This window comes from Hoplias malabaricus, chromosome 11 (genome assembly GCF_029633855.1).
Source record: "Hoplias malabaricus isolate fHopMal1 chromosome 11, fHopMal1.hap1, whole genome shotgun sequence".
Taxonomy (NCBI): Eukaryota; Metazoa; Chordata; class Actinopteri; order Characiformes; family Erythrinidae; genus Hoplias; species Hoplias malabaricus.
In genome coordinates this window covers 4,887,979-4,905,108 of record NC_089810.1, presented here as the reverse complement: position 1 = coordinate 4,905,108, position 17,130 = coordinate 4,887,979, and the positions used below count along the sequence as shown (strand labels likewise).

Genomic DNA, 17,130 nt, shown 5'->3' with positions numbered 1-17,130 from the left:
GCAGCGACTTTATCAGCTTTTACTTGTTAAAAATCTGCACAGAAAATGGGTCAAATCCAAGCTAACATCACACCCACAAACGTACCTGCCGTCTTCAAAACTGCTCTGTACCAAGAAAAAGTGGACAGTAAAATACCCCTTGATATGTCTCGGGTATTTAACCTGTCTGAACTTTCAGCTGTGTACCTAGACCTCTAAGATTAATATATGAAACCCCTGCACTACTGCATTGATCAGAATTGCGGATGCTGACCTCTGGTGGCTAGTTAGGTGCACTACAATTACAGACAGGCGCACTAGTGAAACTCTCTAATGCACCTTGAATTCTTATCTTGAAGTTACCTTGAAGGAATGTTGTGACTGTCCCAGGGTTACTTTTATTAACAAAGCCCCACAGTAAATTATTCTGTGAATTTCCAGACGTCTTTTATCCTTTGTTCTCAAAGTCAACACGACTAGAGCATGTGAGTAATCAGCCGTTGGAGGATGGTGTAACACTGCCCCATCATTACCGTGTAAAAAGCCTTGTTTGCTGAAGTGTTTTCTGATTGGATATTTCTGTGTTTATTGGGAAGACCACTGTTTTATGTTTTTCTGTCTCTTCTGTAATAAGACCGCCTTTTTCCCGAAAGCGTCGTTAGGCAGCGAGCCTCTGTTTAGAGAGCTTTCCACACAAGTGTGTCTCTCTCAGTTTAGTGACGCTTTGGGGAGAAGCACTCAGTTTAGTTACTTTCTTTGAAGGAAAAGATTTTGTTAAAACTCTGTTAATAGTCAGTAGTGGGTTTATTAATAAGAGGAATATAAAAGGAATCTCACGCCGCTTGTCGGTGGAGGAAATCTGCCAAAAAAAACGTGCAAAGGAAACATCAAAGGAATCACCAGCCGTTGCAGTCGGAGCACTTGTGTAACTCAGTCGAACGAAACTGAAACTGTTTCCATTTGATGAAGCCATTCCAGCACTGTCTCTCTTGAAGGAAATGTGTGTTTCTGTCGTGTGTGTGTGTGTCCATCTTTGTTTTGATGAAGGATAATAATAGCTCATGTTAACTTTTTTTTCAGAATAGTGAATCTGTTTTTTAATTATGTTTCAATTAAACAATTGAAAAGAAAATAATGGTTTAATATTTTCATCAGTCTGTTTTCAGTCGTCTGCGTTTAATTCACGTGATTGATTAAAAAGATGTTTTGTTTAGTGCCGCTGTCACACAGCTTCAGGGTCCTGAGGTGGGTTTGAGCCCAGCTCCCGGTGACTGTCTGGACGGAGGAGTATGACATATTTTCCCTGTGTCTGCATGGGTTTCCAGTGATGGACTAGTGTCCTGTCCTGAGTGTGTTCCTGCCCTGCACCCAGTGTTTCCGGGGAGGCTCCAGTTCCACCGTGACTGGATAAGTGGTTACAGACAATGAATATTAAAGTCTATTAGAGAACATTAGGTACCATTAGAGACTAGTAGAGACCAATAAAGACCAATAGAGACCAGTAGAGTCAAGCAGAGATCCGTGGGGTCCATTAGAGAACATTAGGTAACAGTAGAGACCAGTAGAGTCAAGCAGAGACAATTAGAGTCAAACAGATCAGTGGAGTCCATTAGAGAACATTAGTTAACAGTAGAGACCATTAGAGACCAGTAGTACTATTTCATAGTAATGGCTTAGTAACATATAATAACGATTTAAATGCCTTATCTCATAATAATGTAGAAGTCCTCGAGACTGACTTGTTTAGGTACTGGTTTTTGGCGCCACCTTGCGTTCAAGAATCAAATGATCACCAGGAGAGAACAGTGGGGCATTCAGCAGGACTTCAGTTTAAGTTGATAACTAAGATCAAAGCTTATCCAATAGGAAAGGAGCTGATGGACACATTTCCTAGTGGACAATCCTCAACCCTGGCTGGCTAAAAAAAGAGAGGTATTCCACAATTTCTTAGGCAGATAAGCCACAAGTCTAATGTGTCGAATAGGGGTGCTCAGCTCTGGGATGACGTTATCTACCTAACTCAAATCCTTTGTGGAACACCTCCAAGTCTCTGTGGTGTAAAATTACAATAGGAAATGTGGGTCTGGCTTGGCATTGTAATATTCCAGTGTATTTACACAGATAACTTGAGCCTAACGTTGTGGACTGGCCCTCACATCTTTTTTTAGTTGAACAAGCTTGACTTTGAGCTTATGTTATCTGGCTAGACCCCATAAATCCTTTTTCTGTGGAATCCCCCTCCTGCTTCAAATTGGGACACAGTAGTGTACCTCACATCTCTTTGTGAGAAGCCTTTAGTCACGCCCCCTCGATGTTCTCAAATCTCATTGGCTGGAGGCGGTGTCGCTAACTGCTTATCGACCGCTGATTGGTTACTTTCTGCTATTCTCAAGTTACAGTAGCGAAGAGAGCACGCTAAGAGAGTTTAGCATAGCACACAGCGCTAAGTCCCCGCAGAGAGACCGTGTCAGCGAGCGGAGGGAGAGTAGGAGCTGGAAGTGACCGGAGCCCGAGGAGTTTATTATTTTACTGTTGTGAGGGTGAGTATAATCGCTTCTGTGTTCAGACCTGAGCTCAGCACACGGTGTTCGGACGCGCTGTTAGCTTCGAGTTGTACCATCGCTTCAAACATACTCTGTCTCTCGGCTGGCTTTATTTAACTGCACGCTTTAATTATTCACTTACGCGTTTATTTACCAACGCCAATAACCTGAAACCATACTGCCGGAATTCGCAGTTCTGTAGCTATGTAAATCAGCTGGCAGTTCAACGCTGTCTGGGGTTTGTTGTTGTGGTGAAGCAGTTTGGGGCTGAGGCTCAAATCACAGCTGTACCTCCCTACTCCCTATGTAGTGCCCTACCTAGGACTTATAGGGAACATGGCCACATTACCCTCATGTTCAGTACAGTTGTTAGTATAATTATTACTAAACATACACAACATACCTGTCTTTATCTTTATTTAGAGTGACATCCCTTGTTTGCTCTTTCTCCTGGCACTCTCCTTTTGTCAAGAACAAAGCTTAATATTAACAAACATTGAAATTATCTCATTGTTTCTAGATTTGTTGGCCATTTTATTAACTATACTTTATAATTCTGCGAATACAGACTGTAAACCTGTAGCTCTGGATAATCGATTACCCCCTATTTCAGAGCAGGTATGTTGTGGGTGGTGGACCGTGATCAGAGCTGCAGTGACACTGCCGTGGTGGTGTGTTGGAGTGGGTGGATCAGACACAGCAGTGGTGCTGGACCTCAGTGTGACTCTGATTAGACCACTGATCCATAATATCCAGCCAACGGTGTCCTGTGACTAAAGACGAAGGACTAGAGGATGACCAGCACAAACCGTTGGCCTGATTGAATTCTGTTGGGTTTCTACATTGTGTACACATTTTATTTAAAAATATATTAGTCCTGTTTTTGTTTTTTTTTGAAAGTGTGGAAAATGTGAATTCACATTCACAGAACACAATGTTTTCACACTTAGATACAGGATTCATAGTGCACTTTTCAAGTGTAGGACAATAAGCCGAAATGTCATCCGTTACACTGTACACTTAGTAGGGAGCAGGGATCCGTTTGAGACGCAGCCCGTGTTAGCTACCTGAGTGAGCTAGCCGCTTTAGCTTCAGTTCTTTATCTTATATTTATTCAAACTCGTGAAGCTTACCTGTAGACTTGTTATAAGCTGAACGCCAAAATATTGAACCTAGCACTTCACCAGCTTCATTGTGTTTATGTTGTTGGTGGGGGGTGGTAATATTGAACAGACTAGTGTTAGCTTGTACCCATGGTTGCAGCTTGCTTGCTAACTTACTTTTCTTCTGTGTGGAAAGCCTAGAAGAGGTTAAGCAGTGTGACATTAAAATTAATATACTGCCTTATTCAGTTACCTAAAACATTAAGTTTGTTTCCCTGACTTCTGTCACAACAGGGACAGGCCTTACCTGATGTGTGAAGAGTTTTAGAATAAAGCAACACGACAACTGGGCTCTGAACGTCAGCTGAGACCCCAACAAAGAAGTGAGAGTACAGCTAGTTAAATATTAGTTATTTAATGTAATAATGTCCTGGACAGACCGGTTAATGTGTGAAAACTGCAGAGGTTCTCTGCTGACATAGATTAAAACCAAATTAAAGATGCCCTCCAGGGAAAACCGAGGCTGTGTCTGTCAGTGCGGTATTCTGAGAGAAGAAAGTGTGCAATCAGATGTTTGTAGAAAATGTCTGCTGATGTTCCTCATCATGTAGATCAGGAATGGGCATATTTTCAGTTGTAAAACTTGACAGACGGGCCGAGAGCCGAGGGTTTGGGGGGGGGGGGGGGGGTACTGATAAATACATAATGTACATATGAAACCTAAGAAGTAAAGGTTGCCTACCAACCTTAATAAATATTTAATATTTATCTTAATTTTGAATATAAATGAAATGCCAGACTCATTTAATTATGTGACTGTTTATGGGGGAATGTGATTTTGTAGTGTATTTTATTTTTATCTTTGTTTCTGTTGGTGTGTCTCAGTCTTAACAAAACCAATACAGCGTTTAAAGCAGCACTTTCAACAAAAGTCAAAGGCTAAGCACCACTTAATGGTCCTCCATGAATATTCCACACTATTTTAGTTACTGACAGATATAAGTATGAATTAAAATGAAAATAGCAGCTTAATTTGCTTTAAAACTGACAATCTTATTAAATTGACGGAAAAACCCGAGCTCGCTACGGAAATTCTCGAACGCGACCGTGACGTCACTGGTGGACAACAGCCGAACAACGCCGCGGTAAAACACCGTTATGACTGACTGTTATGACAGTATCTAGCTAAATAACCAACATTATTCATGACAATAGCCTAGCAATAAGCTAAACTCAAATTTAGAGGTACACAGATGGTTACCATGTTTTCTGACGATCAATAAACACCAGTTAGGAACTCAAACTCCACTGTATTTATTTGTTTGACACTTTCATAGAGCTGCTGCTTAGCCTTTAATGGTCTGTGTGACGTCTTAAACCAGCCGAGGGGTGAGATCACACTGGTGTGATCGGTGACTCCAGAGGCGTAGTAACTTAATGGCAAATGTGACAAATGAATATCTGTAGACCTCATAGACTCGGCTTTAGCAGAGGCCAGTAGTGTTTGGAGCATGAATGCAGGGTATTGCAGGAAATAGGTGAAATGAATGCGGTTTTAGTACAATTTTGTAAATACTCAGAGGGCCGTATAAAACAGCCTAATGCCCCGTAGTTTGCCCATCGCTGGTGTAGATGTAGGTGTATAATGAATGGCCTTAAGTTTATCATTTATTTTTAAATATTGATTGATAGGTGGTTTAAGTGCCAGCATGCCTGGTGCAGGCAGTTCACATTTTAAATTAACACTAGGTAGTATTTTGACCTTAAAATTACAGCTTCAGAATCATTGCGATGCTCCACTGGGCTGTAACAGGGCGAACAGAGCCTCTAACATTGCTGCTCCAGGCTTAGCACTACAGTAACTGCACTGTGTAACTTTTTAAGGAGGGTAGGAAACCCCCTCCATTGATTTCAGGACAGTCCTGTAGAGTGAATTCTGCAACTGTAGGGGAACCCAGAAGCAAAAATACCAAATTTTACCTAGTGTTCTAGGAGTATTTTCCTATTTCTGACAAAAATGACCACAATTGGTTATCGCCCAAAGGCTGTAATTGTTTTGGCCAGTGAACGTTAGATTATTGGTACCATGGAAGCGTTGTGAAGTATTGCTGCCTTCTAAGTGTGTCTCAGGTACTGAATCTTGAGAGAGTATGGACAGCATGCCTGCAAGGTCACTACCTTCTATTTCAGACACAGCCAGGCCAGTGATAAGCCTTGTTAGCGTCTTCATGGTGTCGATTATACGCTAGAAGCAGTGTTCCAAAGGCAATCTCTGACTCAAGGTTTTCGTACCAAAAAAATCTTTCTGTAAAAGTTGTGGGGGGAGGGCTTTTGAGCTGCAGGCGAATGGCAACTGGAGGGGTGAGGCTTTTTCTTCAGGGTAGTTGTGTTTTTATTGGGAAATTGCCTTTTCAGTCAAAAGAGAAGAAGAAGAAGAAGAAACACCTTTAATTGATCCCCTTAGGGAAATTCCTTCTCTGCATTTGACTCATCTGTGGGCAACTAGTGAGCAATTTATTACACACAGTACGGGCAGTGAACACACACACAACTGGAGCAGGGGGTGGTGACCAGCTCGGTGCTTGGGGGGCTGTTTGGGGGTTGGGTGCCTTGCTCAAGTGCACTTCAGCCGTGAATACATTTTTATTTACCGGTACCTGGAATTGAACCCAGCGACCCTCCGGCCTCAAGCTCACTTCTCAAACCTCAAGACCACGGCTGCCCCCTTTACTAAGCATTACTGAGGTCAGGCACTGATACTGAGCAGGAGGACCTGGCTCCTAGTTTAAGTTTCAGTGTGACCCAAAGGTGTACAAATGCATTGAGCTCTGGGCTCTAAGCAGGCCACATGAGTTTTTAACATCATCTTGTGGCCCCACACCGCTATCCCGTCTTCAGAGGTTGGTGTTTTGGAGTTATGGGTTCCAGTCGGGGGAGTAGCATCCACAAACCCAGATTCATCCATCAGACTGCCAGTGTTTGTGGACAGGGCTGGTACCATTGAGATCAAGCAGTTCAAACATAGATATGGATTGAAGGTCCATCTGCTGTGCACATTTTGGGCTGCCCTTTTAATTAGTGAGGCAGGCAAAGCAATCTTACATAACAGCATGGGCTGGTTCTGTCTGGATCATGTCCAGCTTTTTATTAAGTTGCACATGAACAGCCTGGGGTCAGTGAGGAAATCAGCCCCCCTCAGACCTTACTTAGAGTTCCTGAGTATGGTATTTTGTGTTGGATCAGAAGCAGTAGTCTTCAGGGATGTGTCCGGTGGAAGCTTTTAAATTAAATTCAGTTCTAAAGTAAAGCCATAGTTAACCGTGCCATGTATTGAAGGTGCAAAACAGCCAAAGTTCACCCTTGTGCTTTTGTGTAGTATTGTGTGTGTTATGCATTTGCTGGTAAATGAGGGCATTGGTAAAATATCAAAACTGCTCTCCTACAAAAACACAGCACATTTTTTTGCAGAATGGTGATTTTAACCAGTGCTTGCACATTTAATAAATTCAAAAGTCTGCCATGATAGTTTGCACTTAAATAAAGCAACAAGCATGTATTTATTATTGGTCATACACGTCCTAAAAGAAGCACACGTTATTGGTCGTACGCGTCCTAAATAAATGCGCGTTATTGGTCGTACGCGTCCTAAAAGAAGCGCACGTTATTAGTCGTACGCGTCCTAAAAAAAGCACGCGTTATTGGTCGTACGCGTCCTAAAAGAAGCACACGTTATTGGTCGTACGCGTCCTAAAAGAAGTGTGCGTTGTCAGCCGTACGCGTCTTAAAAGAAGCGCGCGTCGTTGGCCGGATGCGTCCTAAAAAAAGCACGCGTTATTGGTCGTACGCGTCCTAAAAGAAGCACACGGTATTGGTCGTACGCGTCCTAAAAGAAGCACACGTTATTGGTCGTACGCGTCCTAAAAGAAGTGTGCGTTGTCAGCCGTACGCGTCTTAAAAGAAGCGCGCGTCGTTGGCCGGATGCGTCCTAAAAAAAGCACGCGTTATTGGTCGTACGCGTCCTAAAAGAAGCACACGGTATTGGTCGTACGCGTCCTAAAAGAAGCACACGTTATTGGTCGTACGCGTCCTAAAAGAAGTGTGCGTTGTCAGCCATACGCGTCTTAAAAGAAGCGCGCGTCGTTGGCCGGATGCGTCCTAAAAAAAGCACGCGTTATTGGTCGTACGCGTCCTAAAAGAAGCACACGGTATTGGTCGTACGCGTCCTAAAAGAAGCACACGTTATTGGTCGTACGCGTCCTAAAAGAAGTGCGCGTTGTCAGCCGTACGCGTCTTAAAAGAAGCGCGCGTCGTTGGCCGGATGCGTCCTAAAAAAAGCACGCGTTATTGGTCGTACGCGTCCTAAAAGAAGCACACGGTATTGGTCGTACGCGTCCTAAAAGAAGCACACGTTATTGGTCGTACGCGTCCTAAAAGAAGTGTGCGTTGTCAGCCGTACGCGTCTTAAAAGAAGCGCGCGTCGTTGGCCGGATGCGTCCTAAAAAAAGCACGCGTTATTGGTCGTACGCGTCCTAAAAGAAGCACACGGTATTGGTCGTACGCGTCCTAAAAGAAGCACACGTTATTGGTCGTACGCGTCCTAAAAGAAGTGTGCGTTGTCAGCCATACGCGTCTTAAAAGAAGCGCGCGTCGTTGGCCGGATGCGTCCTAAAAAAAGCACGCGTTATTGGTCGTACGCGTCCTAAAAGAAGCACACGGTATTGGTCGTACGCGTCCTAAAAGAAGCACACGTTATTGGTCGTACGCGTCCTAAAAGAAGCACACGGTATTGGTCGTACGCGTCCTAAAAGAAGCACACGTTATTGGTCGTACGCGTCCTAAAAGAAGTGTGCGTTGTCAGCCATACGCGTCTTAAAAGAAGCGCGCGTCGTTGGCCGGATGCGTCCTAAAAAAAGCACGCGTTATTGGTCGTACGCGTCCTAAAAGAAGCACACGTTATTGGTCGTACGCGTCCTAAAAGAAGTGCGCGTCGTCGGCCAGTACCTTGAGCTATGATTGGGGTGGGTTTTATCACAAGGTTAATGAAGGGAATTACATGTTGGTGATTAGATTTGAGTTACGGCTGGACAGTTATTGATTGGCCTGTATCGATTATGTACATTTACTTTTAATTCTGCTCATCTTTTTGGTTAACTCCGTTGATGTCCCCCTCTGTGTGTTCATGTACTGTCTTTTTAAAACTACACCAAAGAAAATGACTGTGTCTGTCTTTTGGACGTGTTTTGACTTTAGTGAAGACAACACTGAGCATAGAGAAGTCAAATGTAAAAAAAAAAAAATTACAAATAAAACTGTTTCAGAGTTAACACACGAAGCACAATCTCACACCAAAAATGAACAGTGCATGATTCAAAGACACTGACAAGCCCCCAGCATCATTAGTGTTAAATATCCCAGCTTTAAAACTTGATCACATTTCTGTTCAGACCTTGTCAGTGAACTGAGGCAAGAAACAAAAACATCATAATCATTAATTAATTGTAATTGAAGTAAAATGTTATTAATCTCATTACTGATTCATGGTCATATCCCCCAGCACTAATTAGAGTTTTTATGATCGACTGTCTTTACCCCTCAGAACTGATACCGTTTGTTTCAGTTGAATATAATAATTAAAATGTGATCATTTATGAAGGGTGTTTTTTAATAAGGTCATCAACAAGTAAGTTCAGTAATTCATGTTTTGTGTAGTTGATGTTTTCTGTTCTGGATTCTACAGGAAAAGAAGACTCCTGTCGTGCTGGTGCTGACCATTAGATGAACTTTTCTTCTCCCCTGCTTTAGTGCTCTCTCTCTCTCTCTCTATGTGAAACAATGGCTTCCACCTTTCTCTCTGCGCCGCTTCACTGACCACCTCGCCTGGAAACCAAAGATGGAGAGAAAACGCAGAAAGAAATGAAAATGTAAGCCATGCGTTACTCAGGCTTTCTAGGATCCCAGATCTAGCCTGTCCCAAACCTTTCAGGACCACTTCGTTCCCTTTGCTCATTTTTAGCCACATCCATGCCGTTATTTAAGAGGCACAAACTCTTTTAGTCCTCCTTTGGATGGGATATGTACTGAACCAGACTGCAGGCACCATGGCCCCTGTCTGCTTCTTCCTGCTTGTGGCTCTGCTGGTGGGGCACTTACCCCTGGCAGGGACTGAGGAAGAGCAAGGGACTTCCAGTTCACCCTCTTCATCTTCCTCCTCTGCCACTGCTGGATTCTTGAGCTCCAACTGCTCACAGCTCACCCTGAAGGTGGACTTCTCCTCCAAAGCAGTGGAACATGGTGAGTGTCTTTTACACCTTGTGTTTACATGTGGTTGATGTCTGAGTTGTTCCTAGATGTAGTTTTCTGAGCCTCTGTTTACACATTTTACTGTGAGACCAGATGAGTGTGGCCAGGTGACCAGAGTAAACTGACCAGACCAGAAGGGCTGAATGAGCTGAGCAAAATAAATAACCAGACGTTATGGTCAAGTTTGGAACATGTGCCCGCCGTCTTTTTGATAGGACAGGCTCAGTTTGGATGCTTTCATTGTCCAAGAATGGGGGAAATGACTTCACACTTTAACCATTGGCCCTTTTCTACTTGTATCTGCTGGTGAGCACTCGGCCGGTGCATTGCTTAGAGAAAACACATTCATTTATTAAAAAATAAGTTTTGCTACAGTACATTTAGACACTTTACCCGTTGTGTTTTGTACTTTGAAGCACAGTAAGGCAAGGCAAGGCAAGGCAAGGCAAGTTTATTTATAGAGCACCTTTCATACAGAAGCAATTCAAAGTGCTTTACAGAAAAAGAAATTACATTAAAAGCCAGAGTAAAATCATAAATTCCAATAAGACAATTACATAAAAAGAGTAAAATGATTAAAATGATTAAAACAATTTAAAATGACAATAAATGAAAAGAAATAAAAGAAATAAAATGCCGTTACAGAAAAGTGCAGAATATTTTAAACTGAGCTGTAAGCCTGCTCAAACAGGAGTGTTTTAAGTCTTGATTTAAATGTGTCTAACGTTGGGGCACTTCTAATATTCTCAGACAGCTGGTTCCATTTAAAAGTGGCATAGTAGCTAAACGCTGCCTCTCCATGTTTAGTTTTGACCCGAGGCAGGACTAACTGACTAGTTCCTAAAGATCTGAGATCTCTGCTCGGCTCATATCTCTGTAGCAGATCTGATAAATACACTGGTCCTACCCCATTGAGACATTTATAAACCAGTAATAACACCTTAAAGTCTATTCTGTAACAGACTGGTATCCAGTGTAAGGATTTGAGGATGGGGGTGATATGATCTCTTCTCTTGCTCCGAGTGAGAACTCTGGCAGCTGCATTTTGAATCAGCTGAAGATGTTTAATGGTCTTTTTTGGAAGTCCAGCTAAGAGACCATTACAGTAATCAATCCTGCTAGAAATAAAAGCATGGATAAGTTTCTCCAGGTCTGGATTAGTCAGAAAATCTCTAATCTTACTGATGTTCTTAAGATGGTAAAATGCTGATCTAGTAACCGCTTTAATATGACTACTAAAACTGAGATCTGAGTCCATTAATACACCAAGGTTGCGAGCCAGTTCTTTAGATTTGAGGGCTCTCGAGTCCAGATACGTAGCCAATCTTTGTCTCTCAGTGCTATTCCCAAATAGTATAATCTCAGTTTTATCTTTATTCAGCTGCAGAAAATTGTGTCCCATCCAGTTTGTGATGTGTTCAAGGCACTTGCTTAATAAGTCAACTGGGCCAGAGTCGTTTGGGGACAGGGCCATGTAAATCTGAGTATCATCTGCATAGCTGTGATAGGACAGCCCATAGTCCTGTAGAATCTGGCCAAGAGGAAGCATATATAAATTAAATAAAAGTGGACCAAGAATAGAGCCCTGGGGGACACCACAGGTTACTGGCATGTTCTCTGAAATATTATTTTCTATTTCTACAAAGTAGTTCCTGCCTTCCAGGTAAGAAATGAACCACTTCAGGACTGTTCCTGAGAGTCCAACCCAGTTTGCGAGTCTATCTATAAGAATCTTATGGTCAATGGTATCAAAGGCAGCACTAAGGTCAAGAAGTAATAGAAGAGATACCTTTCCAGCCTCTGTATTTAAGCGGATGTCATTAATTACCTTGATTAAAGCAGTCTCAGTGCTGTGATTAGACCGGAACCCAGACTGGAATTTGTCTAGGCTACTGTTAATGGACAAGAAACTAGTGATTTGCCTGAAAACTATTTTCTCAATGATTTTGCCAATGAACGGTAAATTAGAAATTGGCCTGTAGTTACTTATCTGAGAAGATTCTAAATTGTTCTTTTTTAGAAGAGGCTTTACAACTGCAGTTTTTAGTGAGCTCGGAAAAACCCCCGACATGAGTGAGGTGTTTACAATGTGGAGTATGTCTAGTGCTATAGTGTGAAACACACTCTTTAAAAAATTGGTTGGTAGTGTGTCAAGACTGCAAGTGGATGATTTGAGATGATTAACTGTGTCAATTAAAATATTACTATCAACAGTACTGAACTCTGACATTTTAACTAAGGAGTTTTTATGAGGTGATGGAGAGGGTACAGACTCATTGTTGGATATAGATGTACTAATCGCTTGTCTGATATTCTGGATTTTAGTGTTGAAAAAGAATGCAAACTCATTACATCTCTCAGTTGATACTAATTCAGGGGCCATCGGTGTGGGTGAGTTAGTAAGTCTGTCGACCACGGTGAAGAGGATTTTGCTGTTGTTAGTGTTATTGTTGATGATGCTAGAGAAATAGGATTGTCGTGTTTTGCATATTGTCGCGTTGTATTGACGTAGCCTATCTTTGTAGATTTCTTTGTGAATATGAAGACTTGTTTTACGCCATCTGCGTTCTGCCTTGCGACACTCCCTCTTTTGGATTTGAACAACAGAAGCATTTCTCCATGGTGCTTTCTGTTTGCAAGACATGGCCTTCATTTTAACTGGCGCAATCTCATCCATTACACTGACAATTTTTGTATTAAAACTATTCAGGAGATCATCAACAGAGTTGGATCGTTCACATGGTGTAGTGCACATTTTACTCATGAAAAGTGTAGCTGTGCAGTCCTTTATAATCCTTTTCTTGACACAAACTCTTCTATCTCTGATGACTGGTGAGGCCCACATATCAAAGAACACACAGTAGTGATCTGACAGTGCAACGTCCTTCACAGTCTCTGATATGTTGAGACTCTTTGAGATAACAATATCCAGCGTGTGACCATGACAATGAGTACTCCCTGTAACATGCTGTGAAAGGCCAAAAGAGTCCAATATGGCAAGTAGTTCCTTGGCAAAACAGTCCTTGGGATTGTCGATATGTATGTTAAAGTCACCAGCAATAACAAAATGGTCAAAGTCTGTAGAAATAAAGGACAGCATCTCTGTAAATTCATCAATAAAATTAGCACTGTACTTCGGAGGCCTGTAGACAGTTACTAGTAATATCTGTGGTGTCCCTTTCAGAACTACACAGAGATTCTCAAATGTTGTGAAGTCACCAAATGATAACTGCTTGCACTGAAAAGAACCATGGAACAAAGCAGCTAGACCTCCACCTTTTCTGCTGGCACGAGATGCATTTAAAAAATGAAAATCTGGAGGAGCCGACTCCAATAAAACAGTTGCAGCACTACATTCATTTAGCCAAGTCTCAGTTAAAAGTATAAAATCAAGCCCATGTGCTGTAATAAAATCGTTAATTAAGTGTGATTTGTTTGTGAGAGATCTGATATTTAGAAGAGCTAACTTAGTAACTCGTGCACTTTGCCACAGAATCTCTGTCTCACATTTTATATGCTGTAGATTGGCTACATTCACAGAATCTGACCTGAACTCTCTGTTCTTTCTCTCTCTGATAAGTACTGGAATGGGAGAGATTACAGGCATCAAAGGTCCAAGCTTGTTTTGAAAACAAAAGTAGAAGTGTGAGTGTGTGTGTGTGTGTGTGAGTTAGAGGAAATCATTTTGTGGTCAGACAGCCACTAATACCACACTTTAAGGCAGAGATGTCCAACTTTGAAGACGATCTTTTTTGAGTCCTTCACCACATTGCGGTCGTGTTGTGTTTTGTTAATGAAGACAGTAATTAGCTGAATCAGGAGTACATCAGAAGTGAATCACAACATTAAAACAGGAATGAAACACTGTAGGAGTGGGACTCTGGAGGCAGAGAAGGGCAAGCCTAGGTTATTAATGTGTATCAATTAACGTAAGATAAGAAAACACTGGGCATGCCTTCTTAAAGGGACTAGCAGGAGTGTGTCTTTTGTTATCAGCAAGACAAAGGAAATTTTAATATTGTTCTGTCATTAATGGATGAGTTATTGGCATCGAGCCTTTTAAATACTTTCACAGAAATTCAGGTAAAGGGAATTGTGGGTAATGCGTAGCATGTGTAAGCTAGCAGATGCACTGTTAACATACACCTACAGAATGCAGCTCTATGGAGCTGTGCGTCAAGTTAACCCTGATTGACTGTCCAGCAGCCATGGTCATATTACACAAACAGTTCTCAAACGGAGCAGCATAAGCATCTGTTGTCAGTGCAGATTTAAGGCTGTGTCCAAAACCGTGCCCTACACACTATACTTGGTAGTCGTGTCCGAAACTGTTACACTTTGCTGATAGTGCTGATTCATTCATTCATTATCTGTAACCCTTATCTAGTTCAGGGTCGCGGTGGGTCCAGAACCTACCTGGAATCATTGGGTGCAAGGCAGGAACACACCCTGGAGGGGGCCCCAGTCCTTCACAGGGCGACACACACTCACACCTACATCCACCTACCAATGTATGTTTTTGGACCGTGGGAGGAAACCGGAGCACCTGGAGGAAACCCACGCAGACACAGGGAGAACACACCACACTCCTCACAGACAGTCACCCGGAGGAAACCCACGCGCAGACAGAGAGAACACACCACACTCCTCACAGACAGTCACCCGGAGGAAACCCACGCAGACACAGGGAGAACACGCCACACTACTCACAGACATTCACCTGGCGGAAACCCACGCAAACACAGAGAGAACACCACACTCCTCACAGACAGTCACTCGGAGGAAACCCATGCAAACACAGGGAGAACACGCCACACTCCTCACAGACAGTCACCCGGAGGAAACCCACGCAGACACAGGGAGAACACACCACACTCCTCACAGACAGTCACCCGGAGGAAACCCACGCAGACACAGGGAGAACACACCACACTCCTCACAGACAGTCACCCGGAGGAAACCCATGTAGACACAGGGAGAACACACCACACTCCTCACAGACAGTCACCCGGAGGAAACCCACACAGACACAGAGAGAACACGCCACACTCCTCACAGACAGTCACCCGGAGGAAACCCACGCAGACACAGGGAGAACACACCACACTCCTCACAGACAGTCACCCGGAGGAAACCCATGTAGACACAGGGAGAACACACCACACTCCTCACAGACAGTCACCCGGAGGAAACCCACGCAGACACAGGGAGAACACACCACACTCCTCACAGACAGTCACCCGGAGGAAACCCACACAGACACAGGGAGAACACACCACACTCCTCACAGACAGTCACCCGGAGGAAACCCATGAAGACACAGGGAGAACACACCACACTCCTCACAGACAGTCACCCGGAGGAAACCCACGCAGACACAGGGAGAATATTATATTATTAGATTAATATTATATTATTAATATTTTATCAAGCGTAATTGTAAGTAGACAAATCCCTTTTGGTTGAACTGCATGTTGTGTTTTAACAGAAGAAAACTATAACATATCTACATCAGCTATAAATAAACACACTTTGCAGGGGTCCAGTTGTTTTTAAAACTACAAAGGACAGTGTGGAAAGACTAAATCGTGTTTGTGTGTTTAAAGTTACTGACACTTGAAGATAAAGCTCCTCTCTGATTTGGAAATCAGTCTCTTTGCCTCTGTAATCTACATGCATGAAGGTCAGCACATGCCCAGTCCAAATCGGGCCTCCACACACCCCCGTGAATCCAGTCCCCTATAATAGTGCGCTCTGTAGTGAGCAGTGTAGGGAATAATGACTAGTGAGTCATTCTGGACACAGGGACAGTGTAACGTTACATTATTTGACCCTTCATTTTGTGGAGTATAGTCTCCTGCTTCTGTTTATTTCTCGTTTCCTGCTCGCTTATACGTTCTTGTTTATTTCTCGTTTGGCCGTCCCTAGTGCACACATTCACAATACATAAGGTGCCTATACAAACGTGTGTGAGAGACGCCTGTGTCGTGACATGGAGATCTTTACATGGATCTTCACACAAATATAAACCTGAATTCACTATTAACCAGACACTTTAGGACCAAGCGAAATGGTGCAAATGGCTTTGCTTTTAACATTTTCTTTTATAAGTACTGTGTATTTTGTTTCATTGAAATGTTAATCTTTTAAAACATCACCAAGCCTTTGCAAACCAAGCTGTTTCCTGTGTGAAATGTTGTGTTGTTTTTATGTAAGACACATTGAACTCTTTGTAAACCACAACATGATAAGATTCAAATTAGCCTTGGGTTTATCGGAGTGATTAGAAGATTTTATGGCATAATTGAAGTAACTAAGTGGTGTTTATTCAGGAACATTCCCCTGATGCCCTTTGTCTCTGTGGGCAAGACCCATGAAAGTATGAATGCTGAAAACTTCACTTTCTGGTTTAGTTTACTGGGGGTGTTGGGTCCGACCCAGGCATTGGCTTCTCCTCTTCTGCAGTTCAGATGGTGAGAGTGCTCTTTGGCCTTGGGCTTTGTGTGTACAAGGTCCTAAAACCCAGCTGATGTTTTCTTGGACAGCCTTATCGTGTGTGTGTTTGTATAAGTGAGCGAATGCCTGTATCCGTGTCTGTGTGAACTCCTCCCATGCGTGGAAGGCCAGAGCATGGTACATTTATAGTGACCTGATTACTTGTCTGTGAATGTGGCCTTTGTGCCAAACCACAATGTTTTATTAATTTACACTTCTTCCTCTTGAAGAAAGACATTACAGGGCTGTACGGTTGTGAGGGCTTGTATTTAATTTCTGTGTTGGAATCCTAACAGTACCTACCCATTCCATTGTAGTGTGCTTTTCTCTATTGAGCCAAAAACTGCATGAAGTTGAACACTGATTCGCTCGTCCTGTAAGACTGGTTCACAGATGATAAAGTTTGGCGAGGATTGGGGTTATATCTGAAGTTTTAAACATGCTATATTTAGTTAGCATTACACATTAATCATTAATATCTTAATGATTTAAAAACTCTTGTGTAATCCTCAAACCTCCGCACAGAACAGGAGACTACTTTCTGCTCGTTAATTGGTTATTAAGGACACCACAGACTTAGTATTATTTTCAAGGGTTAAATTCTAGAGTCTGTGCAGAGCTGTCGGACTTGTTATATGGCATTGTAGTTCTTTTAGCCAAAATATGGTTTGTTCAAAAGTGACACTCCCCATGATCCAACAATTCCACTT

At 42.6% G+C, this 17,130-nt stretch overlaps 1 protein-coding gene across 1 annotated transcript in view; it reads left to right on the top strand.

Moving 5' to 3' along the window:
• The first annotated feature begins 2,377 nt into the window (after positions 1-2,377).
• mbtps1 (membrane-bound transcription factor peptidase, site 1) overlaps positions 2,378-17,130 on the top strand; it is a 37,130-nt gene continuing 22,377 nt past the window's right edge. Inside the window, exons 1-2 of the mRNA XM_066685248.1 lie at positions 2,378-2,519; positions 9,363-9,916. Coding sequence (XP_066541345.1) covers positions 9,691-9,916 — 226 coding nt within the window. The 5' untranslated portion in view covers positions 2,378-2,519; positions 9,363-9,690. The remainder of the gene's footprint in view (positions 2,520-9,362; positions 9,917-17,130) is intronic.